Source organism: Xenopus tropicalis, chromosome 4 (assembly GCF_000004195.4).
Source record: "Xenopus tropicalis strain Nigerian chromosome 4, UCB_Xtro_10.0, whole genome shotgun sequence".
NCBI lineage: Eukaryota > Metazoa > Chordata > Amphibia > Anura > Pipidae > Xenopus > Xenopus tropicalis.
Genome location: NC_030680.2, coordinates 73310977 through 73336345, shown reverse-complemented (window position 1 = coordinate 73336345; position 25369 = coordinate 73310977). Strand labels below are relative to the sequence as shown.

Genomic DNA, 25369 nt, shown 5'->3' with positions numbered 1-25369 from the left:
ATTTTGTGCCCCCTATGGTGCCACATTAGTCTGTGCCCTCTATGGTACCACCTTGTTCTGTGCCCCCTATGGTACCACATTAACCTCAAGCTGCCTCAGCAGGACAACTTTGTCGATGTGGCCAAGTGGTGTCGGCAGAGCCGGAGACAACTTCCAGCTGGGAAATGAAGCCTGCTGAAAGCCAAAAAAAGAATCTTATATACATTTTTGCGCTGGCTGTCTCTGTGATGAAGCTCACTGACCATGTACCTGGCTCAACATAAGCTTCCAGTCTAAAGTGAGGCTTTTTGTTTATTTTGTTTGGACAAGAAGACTGTCAAATCTGCAGCAAAATGGTGTTGGAAAAAGTCTACTTTATATTGGAAGGTAAGATTTCAGTGTTACCCTAAGCCCACATCTCAGGGTCCATATGGATGTGCATTTGCTTTATTTACTCAGAGCCCATTATATTTAAGGGGGGATTCCAAAAATATTGAATATATAATCCTGTTTTGATAACATGCCTGTGGGAAGGGACTGGCGTCTCATTGTAACAATGGAAACATATGAGCCAGTATTCCTGTTATAAAATTGGACATTATTTCTCCTGGTTATAACAGTACCATGTTGCTTTAACCTTTTGATAGGTATGCCAAAATGTTTCTGTGCGTATATGCAATGACATGTGTGAGGTGAGTGGGTTATGAGGGATAACCATTGTGATCAGGCAGCTCAGAGGTTCCCCCCATTTGTTTCACAGAGAAATGTCTAGTTCAACATAACATCACTATCTGGTCTTAGATGGCCCTCTGCTGGGGAGATTCAGTCCACTTTGTGCAGTGATAGATCACCTAAGCAGAACCAAGAGCAGAGGACATTGATCCTATGGTACATTTGGAAGCTCCAGTTTGTCCACTCCTTGGTGCACCATCAGATCAGTTCTTGCTATCCTCACCCTATAGCTACAGTACATCTTAACTCTTTTTTCAAAGCTTATGAGAGCTGACAGATTAAACTGTAGTAATGGCACCATACTGCTGAGACTTCCCCTGTTGGGTCTTACACCATCATCCATCCACATTACATAAGTAAGAAGGGTGAACTAATGCTGATTGTAATCCCCGTAGCTGGCTAGGGCTTTATAACACAACATGATCCTTCTTAGAATTTAACCTCTTGGGAATTGGCAGCCTGGTACTGGGTAGATGATTAGGAACTGATTTTGGAAATAACCTTAATTGGCATGGCAGTGCTGTCGTAGGTTCCTATCTGAAGGCCGTGTGTAATTGGTCTCATTTGTATTCCAGCCTGTTGATGCTTTGCTGATTTTTGGCTTCGGTCTCAGGGCATGTTCACATAGACAGGACACTGCATCTCATATCATATTAACAGAAATCATACACTACACCCTGATCCAAGGTTTAGATCACAGGGATATTGTACCGGTATGGGACCTGTTATCCAGAATGCTCAGGACCCAGGGCTTTCCGGATAAGGGATCTTTCCATAATTTGGATCTCCATACCTTAAGTCTACTAAAAAATCATTTAAACATCATTTAAGCCCAATGGGATTGTTTTGCCTCCAATAAGGATTAATTATATCTTAGTTGGGATCAAATACAAAGTACTGCTTTATTATTATTACAGAGAAAAAGGAAATCATTTTTAAAAATTAGAATTATTTGCTTATAATGGAGTCTATGGGAGATGACCTTTCTGTAATTCGGAAATTTCTGGATAATGGGTTTCCGGATATCGGATCCAATACCTGTACTCAATACCTTCTTAAGGCAATACACACACTTGACTCAGGTGTCAGGTGTAAACTAGCAGTTTAAAAAATTGTGGAATGTAGCATTCCGCGGGAAAAGTTGCAATAAGACAACAGCACAATGCTAGAAATATCGGACTGTCCTAAAATGCATTTTCTCCACTATTTCTAAGTTGTTTTTTCACTTTCCCAATATGTGTGTTTTTTGTTCCTCTTATTTTTCATTTTTTACATGTCCACAAATTCAATTCCCTGAGATATGATCTTACCCTTTCGCTCTGCGGCTAAGAGCATCCAGAAGCAATTATGTGATTTTGGAGAGTAGTGATATAAGCATTTCACTTAGCTTCTACATTCTTGGGAATCTCCAAGGAGACTTTAAATTCAAATGCAAAAAAAAAATCTCTTTGCATCTATTTTCCTGCTGATGTATTGAAATGACACTGTGGGTCAAAGGATGTGTTGTTAGGGATCCCTGTCACACATAACCCTGAAGACAAACAGTGTTGTGTCAGTGGAAGGGGCTGTGTGAGCCTTTCCTTTAGTGGGCACAGAGCCAAGTCCCCTATTTGTTTTTTATTTTACTACTATCTGAGTGCAAAGTAGAACAATTATAGGGTCTAAGATTTATTAAGAAAGCATTCTAATTATATTCAGGGTCAAAGTCCCAACACCCTTACTTATTTTTGGGGCAAATGTTCCTTTTTTGTCTGCATAATTTCCAGCCATTGTAATAAGCTACTGAAGGATTAGGCCCTTGTGGGTGGAAAAAATTAATCACTATTACTATATTTAATGTATTTGCAAAACTGACAAATGTACCAGAATGCCCTGTATTTAAACAAATGATCTAAGTCTTCAGTATAATCAATGAAGATCTGAGTGTCAGGACAAGTCCCTTTTTCCGACCCCACTGCAAAAGCACTAGTCTGTGTGCTGTACATAGTAAGCTCTGACCTCCAGTGCAATTTGGGATGTATGGGTTGGATGGTTCTAGCCTTATTTACATAAATCAGCCATCATGAATGCATTGATTAGTTCAAGTCATTTTGGTTTTGTAGTCCTTCTCAGCTATAGTCACTTAGTAGAGCTTTTCAGCTGGAAAAGGAAACTTCAAAGTAGTAATCAATTAAAATGTGGTTTGGTGAAGTTAAATTGTGATTATTTAACAATACATCTCTAAGTTTATAATTACTGCTCTTTTGTGGTATATTTTGTGGTATAAAAACTAAATCAGGTCAGTAGGTTTTTTTTTTTTTTTTTTTTTAAATTAAAGCTGAACTGTAAATGCCATTCTTTCTTTAAACATCTCCATGGTGCATACTGGCTGTTAATGTGCCGTTGTCCCCTCTTTCACACCAGGAGTTTATGGGGTTTAGTCTGGGCTACGGATTTAAATCACAGAAGTAAATCTCATGAAATTATTCCCTTTAAATACAGCTGCCCAATGCTAAGGGGCTCTTATATAACCAAAACAAACTGTAGATTGTGACTGAGGACAGGGGCTAAGCACAGGCTAATCTTTCTTCCATATCTTCCAGCAGAAAAATTTTGCACACTGCTTGTCAACTAGAGACGTAACCAGATGAAGATGATAAACATAGGCACATGTGATTAACAAACCAATCAATTTTCATTTTAGTCAGATATTACTGTCTCCATTATTATCTGGAACACGTGTCCATTATTTGGTGCCACTGGTCCCCTTGGATTAGTTGTCAAAATTAAAAATATGTTTTAATTATCTGGAGGTTCAAAAAGTGCAAACATTAAAGAGCAGTATGATGGGGCCCAAGTGCCAGCTTCTCTTGATATTTCTGTGTCCACTGAACAATGAAACAATTTAGCTCGGCCACTCGTGTCTTTTACTGGTTGGTGGGACTGCTATTATAGTATTTTTGTCTTTTTGTGGCAGTATAAGTATGAAGAGGAGGAGTGTACTGAAGTCTATAATGAAAGCAGCTGCTGGGCTCATTGGTTGCGCTAGTTGTCCTCTTCTATGTTATTGAGACCCTTGATTCTTTCAGAATTCACTTTAAAACACTTACTCTTATGTTCATAGTTTAGACACATTGGTTTGTGTGATATGTATGCATATATATATAAATATATATATGCAGTTTTCCTCATATTTTTCCACAATCTCTGAAACATATGTACTAGCTCTATATTTATTTCATACTGGCTCCAGCGCTATAATCTTTCCATTAGTGCAGCGAAACCACAGTGTACTGAGAGCATTTGTTATAGTTATTCCCACCTCCGAAATATTATACACTTTAGTAATCACTCCTTTTCTGTTGCTCTGCTTTGCTTGAACATACTTCTTTTGCGTATTGTTTTACTTACGGAAAACATTTCTTGAGCTAAACATGGCAAACAGGGGAACTGAAGCCACTCCATGTTTGGACAATAGGCAAAACAGTATGTTCATCATATTCACTGAACTTATGTTAAACAGGGGTTATACTGTCCCTTTAACTGTTGAAAATTAGCAGTATAACATGCTGAGTGTGGGAACTATTTTTCAGCATGTAACTAAATAGGAGACCCTAGATTTCATTTGTAAGAAATATGATTATAAAGAACTAGGACTGATATAGTAGAGCTCTCAGGCCATTCACTTTATTTTCAATAACCAAAGGCTGCCATTTGCAGTTCTAACCATTGCCTTGAATTATCACAATATTTATGAGGCTTCCAGCGTGAGTCTGGACTGTAATTGACCTCAACTATTACCTACCTTTATATTTCATCTATATTGCATTTTTTATGCCATTTCTTGCAACTCATGGATTAATAAGGGGCAGCATGGGCCCAAAAATAAACTGTAAGGTAAACACTTGAAGCAAATAAAGCCTGTATTTATTATTTTCATTTACATTTTTAATTTAAAGTAACTGAAAGGTAGGACTTAATTAACCACACAGAACTGTAAAGGCGTCATTAATTTTAATTTACCCAGCAGTAATTGTTTTTCAATGATAATAAAACACTCTTACCAAACAGGTTTGTAGAAGAAGAAAGGGCCTTTATTAATAATAAAAGGAGAGCTGAATGTTACTTGTTATACCAGTAGGAATCTGCAATGAAGGCTAGTAATATATCTGCAATCTATGTGGACGTCAGGAACAAAATGACTTTGCACAAAGTGTATCATGCTTTTCAATTAGAAACTCTCACTTGTGAGTCAGACTGTAAGTCTCCAAGTAGAATGCATGTGGAGACCAATTAGTATCATTGTAATGATCTGATGTGAAAATATGAATATAGCAGATGTGGAACAATTTATTTTTAATGGGTATATTTTATAAATGTCTTAAAATGTGCATTGAGCTCTTTAAGTGTTTTATGGGTGATTTAGACTGTATAGGTATGGCTGCATGCATGCTCTATTTAGGATAAGAAGGGCCTGGATGAATCCTTAAACAAGGATAATAATATTCAAGGCTATTGAAGTCTTAAGATCTACTGGCTTAGGCTGTAGGCTATGTAAAGTGCTGTATTTATCTACATTACTGTAACCATTAGACTGTCAGAGGCCTCCGGTTGGTAAAATATAAAAGCTAAAAGGCTAGCTTATTGTTTATTAAATTTTTACTTTTTAACATCTGTACCTTTAAAGCTTTCATGCACCATTTTAATTCACTGGTCATAATGTTTTTGAAAGTCAGGGTATGACTATTACCATCTGCATTTTATAGCATAGGGCTGGCCAACTGGAGGCCTGTGGGCCAAATGTGGCCCTCCAAAGGATTTTTATGGCCCCCCGAGCTTAAAGGCTCTATAGATTCCATTATATGACATCATCATTTTAATTTAATCTGGCCCTCGAACATGTTGTTTGGAAAATAACAGGACCACTACATTAACTTGGTCAGCACTGCTATAGCACATATCATTACCTTTGTTCTTATAATTATACTATGTCTTGTACATAGGATGTGTTAGATACTGTGTGCCCCAACCCTGTGGCAGTCAGAATGGAAATTCTTTCAAAAGGTCTCATGGTGCTAACATTGCTCTTAAACCTGCAGCCATGCTTTAATTAGTATTCTTAGTATTTATATATCTGCGCAAAACACTTTAGTGAAATCCCATATGCATTGGAACATTTCAGCTTATTTGAATCAATGCACTTACTTATTTGAAACTGGTATAATGTACTTCAAAACATAGCCTATTTATACAACTCATCTTCTGTTTATGTTCTGTTATTTAGACAGTAATGTATAAGGGCGAAGACAGTGAATAATCGCGGCGACTTACCCTCCATATGTTATTATACAAATCACTGCACAGATTAGTCACTGGAAAGTAGTGGCTACTAATCACCGTGTGTGTCTTCGCCAATATACAGCACAGTTTAGGGGTCATAAGTAACATACACTTTGTAAACCTATTGTATTATGAAATGGCAAAATATTTATAGACATTAGTCCTAAAACAAGTTAATAGCTGCATGTTGCTCATAATGTGTCCTACAGCTCACATTATAAATTATATGCAACTAAAACATTATGGACATGTTTCCAGACTTTTTGGGATGCAGTCGATGATCAACCCCCCTTAGTTTATCAAAATTTACATAAAACATTATTGTAACAGTTTTAGTTATTTCCAAGACAGCAGATAAGTGTTGCCTCCAAAATATCACTCTAATTTTCCTTCCAATCATTAAGGCCACTGTGATGGAACTACCCCCACAATCTGGGAAGTTCCACATTAACATGTATTGCTAAAACCTAAAACAAATGACAACATTGTGCATGAATACCTAGCTGTAATTCTACATAGAATATTGAATATAGTGTGCAAGATCTGAATCATCAAAACACTGTGCAGTTATCCCTGTGGCCACAGGCAAAAGGCCAACAATTTGAGTATCAAGATGATTGTTGCCCAGCAGGGTTTTGTTTTGCTTTTAACATACTTCTTTCACAAAAATCAGGAGTTGGGGGGTTGGAAATGTCACGCAAGATGAGAGAGCTGAACACTTCAATTGTTACTCTGAAAATATTCATTAACAAGCTTGAGAGAATAATGTTACCACCATGATGTGCCACATCCTAAGGCAAGTATTGCAACATGCATGAGCTCCTTTTCACCCCATTCCAGTGAAGGAAATCTGCATGTTTACGGTGGCACCATAATTGTAGTTTCTACCTAAAAACACCTTTACTAAAAATTAGCACAATTAATAGGACTTGTGGATAAATTACATTTTACCTCTATTTTTGATTGTTTAAAAAAAATCCTATATTTTTCCTATTTTTTTGCAATTATAAGGACTAGTTTGACTAAGGTTAAAAAGCTCTGGAGACTGTCCCCTTAAGGCAGTGGTTCCCAAACTGTGGGGTTGCCTTCAGAGTAGTATAAATCTGTGTCTTGGGGTCCCAGCTCAAAGGCCCACAACACTGAACCAATTATAAGACAAGAAGGAGGTTGCATTGGGTGCAAAGGGTCAGATTTTGGTAAGGCAGTTCCATTTTGATTACTGAGTATGATCCTTTCTATGATAAGTGCTTTTTGTAAGGCAAATCTTATCTAAAGATAAGGCTTTATAGCAGTACTAAACACTGCGTCAGGTTTATCTTGTCTTATTTAAACATCCAATTCTGTTTAAGTCAGTAATTGTCAACTGCTGGTGACATTTCTTTGGCACCTTTCCTCTGCTTGAAATACTCTTCCAAAATTGTTCATGAAATGAAGGCTGACATTTACTCTGCTCGTGGCACTTAATAAAATAAATGATGACTAAATCCTAATAGCTTTAAGCTAAAATCAATGTACTCACATATGTGAGGATCCCAGCCGCTCGCATCACCCTTCCTGAACTAAAAATCTTCAAGAAATATGTTTTAGGCTTACCTTGCATATATTTGTAAAACCTTAAAGTCTGTCTTGGATGTCTAGTAAAACTGTAACTTGGGATTCTTCTGTACCATCAGGACACAATGCAAGTGGAAAATAAAAAGGAGATGCAGAAAGTCACTGTTCCCAGCTGAAATGTCTTGGGGCCCAGTGTTTAAAAACTGAAAGTTACTGAATGTTACTGAAGTGCATGTTGATCCTGTATGAAAGACTATTTTGTAGCTAATTTTAAATGAAACACATCTAAAATTGTATTAGTGGGATATACTCACTTTGAGCAAAGAGTGTAAGCCATTTGTTAGAAGTAGAGGAACATTTACAATTGTATCTCTTTGGGTATGGTATGTACTTAATAATCAGTTCATCATGGGAGGGTCAGAATTGTAATGATGATACCAGGTTCATATGTCATGTACAGTGTTAAAGGTGTTCCATGGTATTCCTCAACGTACAGTGGTCTCACAGGTTGTATATATCAGCAGCAATGTGTCCCATAGGACTATCTCTCCTATTAAGCTGCTGTTGTGGATATGACATTATTTGAATTGAAATATTAACAATTTGCATGTGTCCTCCCACAAGTTGTTTAATGCTGCATTTTATATATTTTCTAGCACATGAATGTCATCTGTTTTAGTAACTGTATTACTGTGTTTATAGTTCAACATATCTTAATGTACTGGAAGCCATACAAGCGCCCAAATATTCTGGGAAAATGATCTTCCATAACTATATACTAAAATTTCACACCAATCAGAGCCCCACCCTCCAGCCCATCCATTAACAGGCCTTGTATTTACATTTGGCCCATCACTGTGCACTCGTTCTACTTCCATTTTACCAAATCTGCACCCCTAAAATATATGTAGGTTTAGTAAATAGCATAGCATTGTCACCTGCAAGGAGTTGTCCATAGGACACAAAAACTCTTACCTGTTTATAGCAGGAATAAACACAATAGTGACTTAGTATTATATTTATAAATGTGCATCTAGGTTTGAAAAATCCTTTGTATTGTATTAAACAATTTAGTTTATAAATGGCTACTTGTGCATGCAACATTCAGATGATGCAGCAATGACAGATCCACCTCAATAAACAGGATGGCCATAGCCATATCTATTCAAGATATTGAATTGATTTCCAGAGTTAAGCTGCCAACAGCAAAATCTTCTATTGTATCCGTTTTTTGAAGCTGAAGGTGTAGAAGCTTAAAAACTGTTGTCGCACCTTGTCCCATAGATCTGATTCATGTAGATGAATGCCACCTGTAATGCTTGTTGTTGTTCATGCTAATCATTGGCATGTTGGGCAGTATGTATAACCACCTACTCCAAATGAAGCCTTCAGTCTCATTTTCTGTTGCCTTATTCCTAATCAAAATGAATGCATTCTTTTTAGATTAATTTTTACCTTTAGCTCACTGGAGTTAAATTATTTTACATCTAGTATGCAGAAAAATGACGATAACTTGGAGAGCATGGCATAAAATAAATCACTTGCAGTAAAACTACTTTCCAGATTACATTAAAGTCTCCTTGCCGAGACTGCCACAATATCGTAATGATAACCTCAAAGCAGAAGCTATGTCTGGGACAAAGACGCTCAGTCAACAGCTTTGTGATGGATAACTGTCACTCCTTCGGCTTACTGTCAGAGGCTTTCATTTTTGTTTACTTTCCTTTTGCGTAATGCCAGCAAATCCGTTGGAAGTTTGATTCTAATGCTAAACATGACATGCCTGCTATCTCTGTGTGTGTATGCTACTGTTCTGCCGTACAGTAAATAAGCTGCAGAGAAATGGGCATTCTGCAAGATTTGGGCTGCAGCAATTTCCATTTTTTCCCCTTTTTTTAATATAGGCCTATTCCAAAGTGCTGTGCAGAAATTAAAACAGTCTCTGACCCAGTGGATTTGAATCCCTATAACATCCCCACACACACTAGGGGAAGATTTATCAAATGTGAGATTAGAGCTCACCACAGAAAAATTCACCCACTTTCTATTTTTAGAATCGTATTTAGAATTAGTAGTTAGAATTCACTGTTTGATAAATACATTTCTAAAAATCCCATTGGAATGAATAGAAAGTGAGTGAATTTTTATGTTGGGAGTTCTAATTTCACATTTTAATAAATCTGCCCCTTACTGTGATCATTTTTATCAGGGAGCCAATTAACCTGCATTTATATTTTAAAATATTGGAGAAAACCAGAATACCCAGAGGAAACCCACTTAAGCACCCCCTTTTATTTATTTGCATTTAAGTTAGTAGGGATGCTGCTGCCATAAGGCGAGATGAGATACCCTACAATTTACCAGGGGCAGCAACAATTGGTTTTATGTTCAGAAGATATTTACACATATAGGGGGGTTATGTTAATAGAATGCAACCAGTGGTGGTTAGAGAGCATATTAATTGCTGCTATAATTAACAGGAGAATGCTGGCTGGATATTCCTTATCTATGCACTGAAATTCTGCCATAACATACTTGTTCTCATTTATAAAGCGTGGGACAGGGTGCAAAGTGGCATGCATTTAGGGACAAATTTAAAATCTTCATGCCCTTAGGCCAGGCTACTGCTCACCACCTGCCCGCCAGCACCCCATCGCTATTCACCACCATCTGTCACGAACCTGACCTGCATGTTGCTCAGAGGACAGGAGATTTGACAGGGAGCACAGTTCATAGTGTTCTTTAGTAGCAATATGGCAATTGGATGGTATGCTACCACTAAATACTGCTACCCTAGGCCCAGGTCTTTGTGACCTTCCTACAAATCCAAGCCTGCATGCATTGCGACTTTAGATGCAGGTGTTTCTGCTTCAGCTCAAGGGTTTGGGGGGGGTGGTACAGGGGTGCCCTTGAATGTCCCATAACTTGCTTGTCATTTAGATGTGCAAGCTATGGACCAAGATGCTAAAGAGACCTTTCTCCCTGCTTTGCGCCTGACTGAGCTATACTCTGTACCTTGTGCAAGATTTTTAATCTGATGTAAACCATGCACGGTTGCATACTCCAGTTGAAGGACATGTAAAGCCTACATTTTTCTACAGTGTATACCAGTTGAGCACGTCTCCCCCACCCAACTGGCATCATTTGTACTGCATATATCCCATCCATTTGTCAGCTCCATTACATTTTCCTAAAACAAATAGCAGCTTTCACCCGGTGGCCATTTTTCCTCTTTTTTTCTCTGACACATTATCGGTTACATTTAAATCTGCAAACATCATACATGCACAAAGACCTTTATTCAGCATAAATTTCATCAAGAATGTAGGTTCACACAGGCAGAACTGTATTCGTTAAGAAGTTCTGCTTGGTTTGAGCACTGTTATGATTAAGTTGAGCTCAGGAGAGGAGGTTAGGGGAACAAAATAGGAGCAGACAGCTAGAGCTAAATTTCTATGGGAACCAGCAATGCCTTCTGTTCACTGGCTGCTAGACTGGGGGGCGTGTTTAGTAATCTGAGCTGAGAAAAACTGAGCATGCCCAGGAGCCAACAGTTAAAGCAAACTCCTGAGGGAGGGGGCTGACTGGGTTACAGGAAGAGAAGGAAATCTAAGTGATTAAGGGGTTGCTACAGTCTTTACTATTACCTATTGGACAACCAGTGTGGCAGGTACTGAAAGATTTCAAAGAGGCTGTTTACTGATTACATTTTTGTGTGTGGGGTTTACATGTCCTTTAAATGCAGTAGCCCTAATGGTTGTAATTGTGTGCCCCATAGTGTGCTTGCACTTGCACCTGGAGCTAAAATGATTGGTTTTGTGTATTTCTACTTTTTCCCACATTTTCCCCCCAAACGGACCTTGTAAGGCTGCCTACCATAAACTGGCTGTTCAACTTATATCACCATTTGAAGCTTAGCCTTTTATTATTTTAAGTCCTCAATTGTACTTTAATTTTTTTTGTAAGTTTGAAATACAGTGTCTCGTAGAGTTGTTTGTCCAGTTCTTCTTTTCTACATGTACATTGCTAAAGCTGAACCCTACGATCCCTGAGCGTGCCAGTAAGAATAATTTAGAGCAGGGGTAGGGAACCTATGGCTCGCGAGCCAGATGTGGCTCTTTTGATGGCTGCATCTGGCTCACTGCCAAATCTTTAATAAAAAAAATAACGGGGGCATGGCCTGCGCTCGGCAGATAGAAGATGTATTCTAAGCCTTAGACCACATCTTCTATCTGCCGAGCGCAGGCCACGCCCTCCTCCACATCGCATCCGGCATCCTTGGGACCCACCCTACCTTGCCCCACAGCATTCATGGCCAAATATATTGTATGGCTCTCACAGAATTACATTTTAAAATATGTAGTGTTTATGGCTCTCTCAGCCAAAAAGGTTCCCGACCCCTGATTTAGAGGTATGATGTTAAGTATTCGTACACATGCATTGACGTGCATTCTCTTCTATTCTCTTGCAGTTTTGCTGATAACTATACTAGTGGTGGAAGGCATTGCAGTGGCCCAGAGAACACAAGGTACTGACATAATGAGCACCTTTTTCCTGTAACGCATTGATTTGCCTTCATAAGATGGTCCTTGACTAATACAATTAATTACAGTAAAACTCTTAAGTCTTAAAAAAAAGTCTTAAGCTGGCCATACACGCACCGATAATGTAATACAAAACGAGGTTTCGTACGATATTCGGTGCCTGTATGGTGGATCGACGAAGCAAACAATATAGCAAAACTCTTGGATATTAGTTGTCTTGTTGATCGGGTGGGATAGAAAATTTTGATCGACATTGAAGGCACCCAGGCAAAGGCAAGCGTTTAGGGCTGAATCATCAGTTAGGGGTAGAATTCCTATTCTTTCCAATGGTCGCAAGAAAGATTATAATTGTAACATATATGGCCAGCTTTAGGTCATATTCAACTAAGAAAAGCAGAGTAATATGTCAAGCACATCTCTGAAAATAAGAGAAAGCATGAGAGGCCAACAAGAGGCCCAACCCCATACAAGGAGTAAAAGACAAATGCTCACCCACAAAAGGAATAGCATACTTGTACAATTTGTAAAAATTTGTAAACAATTTTTAAAAATGACTACAGACTGTACATTATCTAGCATAGTTGGTAGTAACACTGTAGCACTGAGTATAGCAGGAAGCCCTGTAACTCTCCCATGGAGCCCTGTAACCTCTGCCATGGTTGTGATTGCAGGGCTCCCTTTGGTCTATACAGTAAAACCTGCTTGGCATGCTGGGGCAAAACAGGTGTAGGAAATGTTGGATGCCAGGGACCCACCAGAAAACCTTAAATCATAGGCCCACTCTCCCACTATCTTCCTCCTGTTCCAGTCAACCTCTCTTTTCTCCTAGTTTCATTTCATCACATACTATAATCAGTCACCTTGAAATTATTTGAAGCAGTATGACATATTAAAAATACCTTCAATTTGCCATATATTGTTGTACCCTTGTACTAGAGAGATACATTGAGTGGTAAGTGGTTATTGAACATTTGATATGAAAAAGAACGTATTCTACAGATAATACTAGGAAGTGTTATAGATACAGGCACTTTCAGAATGCTGAAAAATCAGGAAAACCATTAAAATATTTCCAAAGTGACTAATGGCTCCCCAGGTTCATTGCTGTTCCTTTTAGTCTTTTTCTCTTAGAATGTGATCCATAGAATTATTGTTCTGCTTAGAGAATGATATATCCTTAGAGGCTTTTGTTTGTAGACTTCTTTGCAGATACAGAGCAGAAACAAAAGTACTGGATGTTCAAAACATTAGTCCATTTGTATCAGCAGCCATTAAAGGCTTGTTATTGTGCAGATTACCCAAATACTATAGCAAACATAGTCGCTAACAGTACCTTATTTCTGGGAACAGTACCTGGTATTAAAGACCAACTGGACATTTAATGAGCAGTGTACTGTGTCTGCTTTTACTCTCTAGTCTATAATTGTTGAAAAGGGCTCCTGTAAACAAATTTGTATTAGAACTAACCATCAAGCATGATATATACTGTATAGTGGGCTTTTCGACATTATAGCACAGGGTCCTCTATTCATTACCTATTTATTTCATGAGATTTTTAGAGGTGTATTTATGAAATAGTGAACACTCCCTTTTACCCATTGATAAATAGACTCCCAAAAAAATGAAAAGAAATGAAAATAAGATGAAAAGAAGGCAGTGGAATTGTATTCTGCTTAACTGTGGCAAGCTCAGTTTTTACTCTTTAATAAATATACCCCAAAATCTCAGACATTAACATATTTATAATTGCAGTTTAAAACCCTGAGCAGAAATACAGGTTTTTTGCCACTTTTTCAGTCTCCATTTACCATTTACCAAGTATAAAGCAGCATAGGGGTTGTGTGCCAAGGAATAAAAATGGGTGTTAAAAACTTGCATATCCTACTAAGAGCATGGTAAGATTTGTCACCCGCAGTTATATCTGCACTACTGCAGATGGCAAATCTTCTCAAAATGAGTTGCCATAGTATAACATTAAGATTGCTGTAAGTAAAACATATTACTCGGAGAGATCTGCCTTTATTGCAAGTAATTGCCTGTTTTTGCATTCTCCCATGATTAAGCCAGATTGCCAATGGCAAGGCATTTTTGGGAGATTTGTTGCCTGCAGTAGTGAAGATTTAACATGGATGGCAAATCTTACTATTTGCTATTACCCTAACAAACACTAAATGCTAATGTAGTTTTATTCCCATTGTAATAGGGAGTTCTAAAATAACTATATAAATTCTAGTTTAACTGTTTGATAAACAGGGAACCAGTGATTTTAGAATACATGTGCAAATGAAAGCTCAGCAATCTCTTACAGTTCAAGGTGCAGCTTTATAAATATGCAATTCGTTTTATGCCACGTTGCACTTTTTTTGGCATTAATATTAAATTTACATATTCATAAATATGCCCCAAAGTGTCCCTAGACACTGCCATCAACAGCAGAGGAGATGAAGCATCAATAACAGCTTGGCTTTTGATATGTTTTATGATTACTTTTTCATCAAACCAATCTTTGTTTCATCTGAAAAGCTCAGTTGCAGCTGAGGTTAATAGTTTTATGTTCAGTTTGGTATTTTGTGGGAAATATTTCCATAAAGGCAGCTTTGAAGTTGACAATAGCCGTATATGTATTTTTCAATTTATGGACATTTAGCATCAGTCCTAGTCATTGGCTGTGGATGCTGAGATAGAAGAGCTCCAGGCAGACTATCTACAGTATACTCTTCAGCCATTACTCACAGTGCTCCAGCATGCTGGACAATTGCTTTTGGGCCTCCAAATCTGAAATATCTGTGCAATGTTATAGCATTTGGTACTGTACAAGTGTTTGTTTCCAGCTGAGCAGACAGAATGCCCATGTGCCCACCTTTAATAACTATGCCTTACAGTTATCTGTTATCTGACATCTTGCACTGGATTTCTCCACACCAAAGTAAATAGCTCTCATTTTGTATTGGGGGTATTATTTTGCAGTATGACAGACAGTACAAATATATCTATTCTCTCATTATTTAGAAGGACAAAACATAGGAACTAAACACATTCCAGCGCCCCAGTGTGGTACGTGGGTTCGGACCATTAATGGAGGTCATTTTGCTTCACCAAATTTTCCAAACACCTACCCTCCTAACAAGGAATGCGTCTACATTTTAGAAGGTATGTATAGTTTTCAGAGATGGGAGAATGTCTTTAAATATAATGTTGTTTATAGATCTGAAATGATGGTCCCATTTTTGAGTGCACATTTTTTATTATTAATTCTAATTGTAATTATTTCATGCTTTAGCATAAGACTGATAAACATCTGAATATGCAGTGGTCTGCTGTGCTTCACCCTTCCGATTTAGGTTACCATGAGTGCTGACATACAGTATATGTATATTTTATACAGTAGATACACTTACTGCATGTATGCATACAACCTGGGCATTTATTACCAAGGGCTTAAAAACAGAGAAATGTCTTATTGTAAATTAACACTTATGTCATCAAATAATTTACCCTCATTTAAAGTTGGTATTAGTTTTCCAGTGTCTATATATATATATATATATATATATATATATATATATATATATAGTGTATAAAACTACGAAAACATTATTTGATTTGAAATATTTGATTCATAACAGTTTAAAAGCTATGAGTAGGGTATGGGGCCCCAAGATCACCAGTTTGACATGCATGGGTTTGGCCTGCCTGACTGGTAAAATGTCAGTGATATTTCTGTGGCGCCAGCTGATGCAGTATGGCTTAGTTTATCAGTCTGACCTTCTGACTGGCTAGATTTAGGTCTTAGCTTGCCTCCAGGTAAGGACAAATGAATTATATTCTGCAGTCCTGAAGATGTAAATGAACTTAAGAATTCTGATAATGATGTGGCAAGCAAAATAATTTGTAATAAATGGAAAGCCAAAGGTGACACGTGTATGTTCTTTTAGACTGCAAGAACAGGCATGTGGAAAAAACTGTTATATATTCAGATGTGATCATTTTAATAAAATGTATTTATAATGGTTGTAGAACACTTGCTGTTCTTTGAAAGACAAAAGAAAGACTACGATATAAGTAATGATGTACAGGCATGGGGTCTTTTATCCGGAAGCCCATTATCCAGAATTTTCTGTATTACAGAAAAGCCATCTCTCATAGACTCTATTATAAGCAAATAATTCTAATTTTAAAAATGATTTCCTTTACTCTGTAAAAATAAAACAGTATGTACTTGATACCAACTAATATATAATTAATCACTATTGGGGGCAAAACAATTCTATTGGGTTTATTTCATTTTTAAATGATTTTTCAGTAGACTTAAAGTACGGAGATCCAAATTACGGAAAGACCTTTTATCCTAAAAATCCCAGGTCCAGAGCATTCTGGATAACAGGTCCCATACCTGTACCTTTCAATCACAAAGACATTGTTTGCTCCTGGCTTCACACAGATAAACCATACAGTCATACAGCCACAAATACACCATTAGCTAATTTTTTATAAAAAGGCATTATTGTGTTGCAAAAACAATACCTTGGCTACTTGAGAAAAATACATATATTTATTATTGCTTTAATGAAATAAACCTGTCACCTAGAAATAAAACTGCCCAGCTTAACAGAGCTGTAGTCATTCGGTCTGTAAAACCTGAGCATTTTCTGTTGAAAGCAACCATGGAGATATACAGTATACCTCTGAAAGTTCAGCCTCAGGCAGTAAACGCTCATTAAGGTGCCAACTGAGCTCATTGCTAATCTCAAAACCCACTTCCTCTCTTAGTAAACCTCCAAGTGTCTTTGCTTACAAGTGGGTCCAAAAATAAAATATTTGGACATGCACAAAGGGCATTGCTGCTCTTTTCTACTCACAGGAACTAAATAAAGACATAAAGAATCTATGCTGGAGACAGAAAAAAAACAAAATTTTCAGTTACCCTTAATATCTGTACATCATTGGATTGTGTGCATACCTTGAAACCACTTTTGGTAGGAAAAGGGATGTAGCTGTATCTGTCAATACATGTGAATAAGAACAAGGAGGGGTAAAGGGAAGCAAAGAAATGAGTTGATATTTGGCTTCGAAACAGAGATCATATTGGTCATTTACTTGGCCCTTTGCAAAGCTGCTGGCCACATTTAATCAGGTATAATTTTTTTGTGTACAGTAATAATCTGTTATTCCCTTTGCTGTAGCTGCTCCACGCCAAAGAATTGAGCTGACCTTTGATGAACCTTATCACATAGAACCTTCCTTTGAATGCCGGTTTGATCACTTGGAGGTACGAGATGGTCCATTTGGCTTTTCCCCACTGATTGATAGATACTGTGGTCTTAAAAGTCCAACACCAATCCGATCAACGGGGAGGTTCATGTGGATCAAATTTTCTTCTGATGAGGAATTAGAAGGACTAGGATTTCGAGCAAAATACTCCTTTATACCAGGTATACAATCTATATGCAAAATTATGACATTTGAATTTCAATCTAAATTGTACTTTTTATATGTATAAAACACAGGTAACTATGCATCACTGTGCATTACCTGCTATGTTGCTTGGCAGAAATGGGAAGCCTATTGCAAAGATTCCTTGGGGGATTAAAATGCAAATCTGACTTTTACAGGGAAATTTTACATTAATCACCTACCAAACAGTGAAGTCTGCATGATGTGTCAGTCCCATTTAGTAAGTAGCCCTGCGGCAAAGGGTATTTTGCTAGTTTTGCATCTAAAGTGATGAACTGACTGATGGACTAAGCATTGACTCTTTACAGATAAAAGCTTGGTTTGTAGTCACTTTCTGCTCTGAATAGTGATTAACCATAAGCTCAACCCATATCTACTGCAGCCTAGTGCACACTAAGCGGCTGGCACAGGGTGAGGGCTAATCAATATCATAAAGATATTAGAAAGTGTCATGGTTCATCACTCGCAATAATCCCTGGTTGGGTTGGCTTTTCTCCTATTTAAGTTCTCGTTAACCTAATATAATATTTTATAATGTTGTAGACATTGGTATTCTAGAACAATAGCTGTGCAGCTGTCAAGCTTGAAATTTTAACAGCCATCTAATTGCTAGAGTTTTATTATCCTAGCAACCAGGTAGCAGAAGAGGAATGGTAGAGAGCCTGAACAGAAATATAAGAACAGAAAGTAGCAAAATAAGGCTGCCAATAATTTGAAAGTGATACAAAATAAAAAAAAGGAAGCTATTGAAAATCTGCAAGGGACCAGAGACACTTCTAATAAATGCAAGTTGCTGGGCTGCACTGACTGCAAACTGATTTCAGGTAAATTAAATCTGTGCTACCCTTCTGGCTGGATTTTCTAAAAGTATTCCTAGTAATTTTTTGGGAGGGGGAACCAAGTCCTGCAAATCCTTTCAATATACTCCTATGCAGACATGCGGACTCAGAATTTAGGTCAAATTTCAGGTTTGTGTAGTTTTAGGGTGAAGACACACTGAGCTACTTAGTAGCAGCTACTTTTTCACAGCTACTAAACTCCAGAAAATACCTTGTCAAAGACAATACTGAGAATTGCCTCTTCTAAAACACACATAGAGACAGTTGTCAGTAAATAATCAGCATTGTCTATTTTAGTAGTTATTACGTAGCAATACGTATCAAGTAGCTGCTACTAGTAGCTCTGTGTGTCTTCACCCTTAGAGGTTTTCTCTACCACGATTAAACTCACAAATGAGAAAAACACAAATGTTTCCTTTTTTTTATTAAAAACTGTAGCAAAAGAGAACGTGGACACCAACATGTGTAATAAAAGAAAAAAGCAAAAACCTAGAATTTTTTTTTTGTAACTTATATTTTTATTAAATTTTTGTAAAATTTCTAAATGGCATGAATAGCTCCCCCCAAAAAATAGAAAGTAAAAGGACTGCAGAAAAAAACCTAGTGAAAGCTCCTATTGACTTCTACATGATCTCAAAAAACTCACCCAAGAAATTCCCACTCACTTTCTATAATTCAATATGATTTTATCAATATGAGTATTTATCAAATGGTGTCCTCCAACTTTCGCCCATTGATAAATACATTTCTAAAAATCCTATAGGAATAAATAGAAAGTGGATTCATGTTTTTCTAGTGAGATCTAATCTTACATTTTGATAAATATAACATTCGTGTTTTTCAAGGTTTTGTTGCATGAAAAATTTCTGATCTTTTTACATGAAAAAACGTGATTATAGCACAAGTATCACAGGGAAAAAAAATACAAACGTTAGTGAATAGGCCCCATAAAATTATAAAATGTCATCTACACCAGTTATCTGGTGTCCTGGTATCTAAAATTCACACAATATATTTATTTTTATTTTGTCACAGATCCTGACTTCAGTTACCTTGGTGGTATTCTTAGTCCCATACCTGGTAAAGTATTTTTGCATGTTATTATTTTGCGGGATGTTGCAATTGGCTCAATGTTCCACTGACAATATATTTCTGTGCCCTTCTCATCATAGACTGTCAGTTTGAGCTCTCAGGAGCAGATGGAATCATTCGCTCCAGTCAGGTGGAACAAGAAGAGAAATTGAAAACTGGACAAGCACTTGACTGTATATGGACAATTAAAGCCACACCAAAAGCTAAAGTATGTAATCGGGGTCTACTTAGAGGGAGATTTTATCTTGCATCATTTTATATACATATTCCATCGCCTAAAGCATTATACTGTACAATTGATAACACTAGATAATAGGCTGGAGAAATTAGTGATAATGTAAGAACATAGTAAAGGTATGGGACCTGTTATCTAGAATGCTCGGGACCTGGGGTTTTCTGGATAAGGGATCTTTCCATAATTTGGATCTCCATAACTTAAGTCTTCTAAAAATCATTTAAACAATAATTAAACCTAGTCGGCTTGTTTTGCCTCCAATAAGGATTAATTATATCTTAGTTGGGATCAAGTACAAGGTACTATTTTATTATGACAGAGAAAAAGGAAATCATTTTTAAATATTAGAATTATGTGCTTATAATGGAGTCTATGGGAGATGGCCTTTCCGTAATTCGGAACTTTCTGGATAACGGGTTTCTGGAAAAGGAATCCCATACCTGTACAACAGTTGGCATGTTCATAGGAAGGTTTAAGAATAACTTGGGTTTGGGTGTGTTTTCAAGAGCAGATTAAAAAGCCAAATATATTTAGAGTGGAAAGAATAAATTTAAGAGCACACTAATACAGTATATTTATAATAGTAGCTTACTGTGTGTGTAGAAATTCAATTCTCTCTATGTATTTGTGGGTACTACCATATGGCTTGCATTTACAGATGGAAACATTAACATTTTCCATAGCCATCAATAGCACATCTACGTTGCAGTGAGAAGTGTATACATTGTGTGCTTTGTGTTTTTAGGGTGACCTTGGCTAAGACAAGAAGTAGGCCTACCTGCATAGGTATATAAATACAAATGTACAAATATAGGTGTGTTTTTATACACAGTAGTCTATGGCATCTACTGTACCAGCCAAGGAGAGATAAGTGGAATTAAATGGTAAAACATTGTATTGTTTCCCCTTAAACATTTTTTTGTATAACCTGGAGTTTATATCTTCTTCCAACAGATTTACTTGAGGTTCCTAGACTACCAGATGGAGCATTCGAATGAATGCAAACGGAACTTTGTCGCTGTTTATGATGGTAGCAGTTCCATTGAGAACCTGAAGGCAAAATTCTGCAGCACTGTTGCCAATGACGTGATGTTACAGACAGGCATTGGGGTGGTGCGGATGTGGGCAGATGAAGGAAGCCGGTTAAGCCGATTCCGGATGCTTTTCACATCATTTGTGGAACGTAAGTAAAGTTAGGGTTCAGTAGCATTATCTAAATTGTAAAACCAACAACACCCGAGCTAGATCTTGGCTGTGTCATTTTCTATATACTATACAGTTCTCAAGACCTTGTTGTGTTAGGCTTTCAGTGATCTGAGCTACAAATTCTAGGAATGTTATAAATATGGTATCATCCTCAATTAACATTATGCTTGCAAAACAGTATAGATAAAGGAAATATATATAACTGTCCACTTATAAAAACATGAACATACAGCCTATTATAACTGAGTATATTTTTCCTCCTTTATTTTTAAATGAGATGTTACCATGTGAATTCTTCCCAACAACTGAAATAGAGACAATATTAAAAATATTGTCTTGCATATATTTGCTCAGTTCTTTATCAGGATTATTTTGGCCCCGCATCAAATGTATTGGGTCAACCTGGCTAAATTAGCCAATAACACATTGTGAATAACATAAAATGACCAATAATGTCAGAGACTCCATCACTGAAGAGGTAGTGGGGACCCACTGAGCCTATTCCATCATGACCACTTATATGGACTAACATGGAATGGATTTTCCAGCAGGAGATCTGTTGCTCTGGTTTCCCAGATATGGCAGATATTGGACTAAAAGTAAATGACACTTCCTGTCTCTTTGTTGCCAGCTTTCTTTAAAGTATAGGGAATAAGGAACACCTTCTCTATTTAAATATATACCTCAGGCTGCATATATGCTAGACACAGAAATACCGAGTGAGCCTATTTGTCTCTATTGCACATAAAACTGAATGTGAGAAAAGGTACCAATTTACAGTTGAAATAATAAACAATTTCCTAGCGATATTTTGAAGCCAATAAAGAGTCTTTATTGTAAGAAAAAATGTGATCTGAAATATACATAAGCGCCAAAACAATGGAGTTAGCGTGAAACTGAATATTAAATGAAGGCATCATCATATGATCTACTTTCCCATTCTGTCTCTGCAGCTCCCTGTGTCGGCAGTACTTTTTTTTGCCATAGCAACATGTGCATCAATAATTCTTTAGTGTGCAACGGTATTCAGAACTGTGCCTACCCCTGGGATGAAAATCATTGCAAAGGTGGGTGTGCAACTGCAGACTGCATTGTATGCTAGCACAGCCTCCTGAATCATCCATACGCAGGAGCATGAAACAATGATATAGATAGGGTGGGGGTGGGGGGTTGCTAAAGGTTATGTGTGCTACAATACAGTATTAAATGTGAATTTCTCCTTATAACATAGTTTTTTTTACAAATGGAAGAGACCGTGTTTGATAGCCCAGCATGGCTCATGTATTTTATTTATACAATATTGTTTCTTTTTGTGAGCATATCATGATAACATACTGTATCAGAAGCCTGCATTATACCTTAGCATTGCTAACTGAATACATTTTTATCATAGTGTTTTTAGTCATTGCCTCATGGCAGTTTTTGGTGTAGGCATAGAAGGTATCAGCTAAATGACTCAACAATTTGCTATGTTATAGTGTAAATACCAGGGTTACAGCCCTGTACTTCAATTCCTAAAATCCCAGTGTCTGCTGAAATGGGATTTTAAGAGTTGCAAATCGAAGAAAAACTGAAACGTCCGAGCAGCCATGATTTCGTTATTTCTCAAGTGAGTGTCACAGTCGTGCTGCATTGCATATACTGCTCAATAACACAAAAAGGGAAAGTTGTGCTCAACCACTAAATTGTAAACCATTAAGCGGGGGTGCAATGAGGCTGTGACCATAAAATACATATAAACAACCGCAAAAAATCCTCTGCACTCACCCATTATCAATATGTAGAAATTGGACACTAGGGCATTTCGCTACTAAGAAATGCCTTCCCTCCCCACCTCAAAAAGAGGGATTGTTTGTCCGTACATTGCAATATACTTCAAGCTGGCCAACTACAGTCAGGTGATCCCAATGGAGCTAATAAAAGGGCAACCATATGGGAGTTTTAACCTTATACGCAAGCATGTTGCAGGTAAAACTTAGTCCCTTTGCTCAGTACTAATCTTAAATTACTTATATAGGTCAGTTAGGGTAGGACTGGCCAGAAGGGATGACTTTGACGTAGTTGGCCAGCTTGAAGTATATTGCAATGTACGGACAAACAATCCCTCTTTTTGAGGTGGGGAGGGAAGGCATTTCTTACCCTGTTTTCCCGAAAATAGGACATCCTCCGAAAGTAAGGCACCCCCCCAATTTTCCACCGCCCTCAGAAAATAAGGCACCCCCCGAAAATAAGACACCCACATAGGGCTGGGCGATAAATCTTGCCCAAACAATGGAATAAATGTGTACTGTATTCTTCTTCATGGAAAAATAAGACATCCCCTGAAAATAGGACCTAGTGCATTTTTTGGAGCTTAAAAAAATATAAGACAGTGTCTTATTTTCGGGAAAACACGGTAGTAGCGAAATGCCCTAGTATACTGCTCAATAGCTTATGTGGTATCCTGTACCTTTCATATGTTTTACTTGGAAAGAGGTAATTTTCAGATTGTTTTTTTAATTTGTTACACCCATGTCACATAGTTATTGGCAATTATTCATAGCATTATTATACATATTTTTACCAATAATGGTCAATTTTTTTTTTTTTACAGAAAAGAAAGAAGCTGGGCTGTTTGAGCAAATCACAAAGACCCATGGGACAGTTATTGGTATCACATCTGGAATTGTTTTAGTCCTCCTCATAATTTCTATTCTTGTTCAAGTGAAGCAGCCACGCAAAAAAATCATGGCAAGGAAGACTACATTTAACAAAACTGGATTTCAGGAGGTATTTGATCCACCCCACTATGAGCTGTTTTCACTAAGGGACAAAGAAATTTCTGCAGACCTGGCTGATTTATCTGAGGAACTAGAGAACTATCAGAAAACCAGGCGCTCATCCACAACTTCTCGATGTATTCATGACCATCACTGTGGGTCAACAACAGCATCTTTAAAACAAAGCAGGACCAACCTAAGCTCAATGGACCTTCCGTTCCGCAATGATTTTGCACAGCCTCAGCCAATGAAAACATTCAATAGTACCTTCAAGAAAAGTACCTATACTTTTAAACAGTCCCACGATTGTCCTGAACAAGGTATAGAAGATCGGGTAATGGAAGAAATCCCATGTGAAATATATGTGCGTGGTCGAGAAGATTGTGCTCAGGGTTCTATGTCCATTGACTTTTAAACGCCTCCCATTATGTGGTTCCTTATAGAAAAAGCTATATTTTTGAGACTATATCCAACAGTCATTACATTTTCTAAAGCCAAGAAATGGAGAATCAAACAATAATTGTAAAATAAAACTCTATATTTTTGAGCAGGAACATCACGTCATGCATGACATACTGTATAAATCCTACTGAATTATACACAGCACTTATGGTGGTTAAAATATATTTCATTGATATTGTCAAAATGGTCTTTTTTGCATATTTTTTGTTAAATCTTTTACACATTATGGTTATTAAGGTGCTATTTTCATGTTTTTTTTCAATATCAACACATTTAAAGAAAAATTAGTTTCCCTTTTTACTTTATTATAATTAACCATTAGGAGGGAAAATTCCAACACCATGGGATGCTTTTTAAATTAAAAAATAAGATTTTTAAAGCTAGAAGAGCCAAGTCTACAAGAAAATATCTCAGATAGTGGCACAATCATGGAAAAGGTTTTAATCTGTGCCTGTAAATTTTGTGTAACTTTAAGTAAAATAGCGTGAAATAGAGTAATGTTGTGAACATGTGTTTTTGTTTCTTTCATTTCAAGTCCTGTTCTTTCTACTTCAAAAAGAAATATTATTTCCTTTTAATCAAAGCATTCTTAGCTTTCCTTGTTCATTGTTTTTTATGACTTAGCAAGGTCTTTATAGACATGCACACCACAGGAAAGTGAGGGAGCACGGCAGTGTTATTATATAGTGAATAAAACTTGTGTATTATAATAAATTATGTACCCCCTGTTGTAAAATATAGGGATATTATAAGTCGTTGAGGAGTTTCATGACCATAAAAAAGCACAAGGCCGAAGGCCAAAAGTGTATTTCTCCAGGGCATGCCAAAATATTAGGCACCCCCCACCCAGTAAAAAGTTTTCCCAGGCTGGAGCTCCTATTAGAGGAAATCTGCACCAGCCAGTGCAAAAAACTCCCTTAGCACTGTGCTGGCATTTTACTTACCTTCCTATCAGCGTCCCAGATAGGAACCTAATTGGGTGCATGTTTAGCTAGATGGATATATCCTGGTATGGGTAATTACAGCTCCTCACACTTTATAGTAGTCTTATGTTTCACTTTCAGAGTAAAGGTTACTCAGATACATTTCTTCTTGTTAACTGTGTTTTAGGTAGAGACTTCTATAGGGCAATTGGATGACAACTCATACAATGTAAAATGGGGTTCCAATTTGTTGTTTTTTAAACCAATCAGT

At 37.2% G+C, this 25369-nt stretch overlaps 1 protein-coding gene across 1 annotated transcript; it reads left to right on the top strand.

Annotated features, from left to right (window-relative positions):
- neto2 (neuropilin and tolloid like 2) lies at positions 1-24669 on the top strand. The gene is made up of 9 exons (NM_001079444.1): positions 1-366; positions 12056-12112; positions 15138-15278; positions 17312-17560; positions 19457-19501; positions 19594-19721; positions 20703-20931; positions 21908-22021; positions 23548-24669. The coding sequence occupies exons 1-9, from the start codon at positions 333-335 to the stop codon at positions 24126-24128; spliced, it is 1578 nt and encodes a 525-aa protein (NP_001072912.1). The 5' UTR covers positions 1-332; the 3' UTR covers positions 24129-24669.
- Positions 24670-25369: the final 700 nt, after the last annotated feature.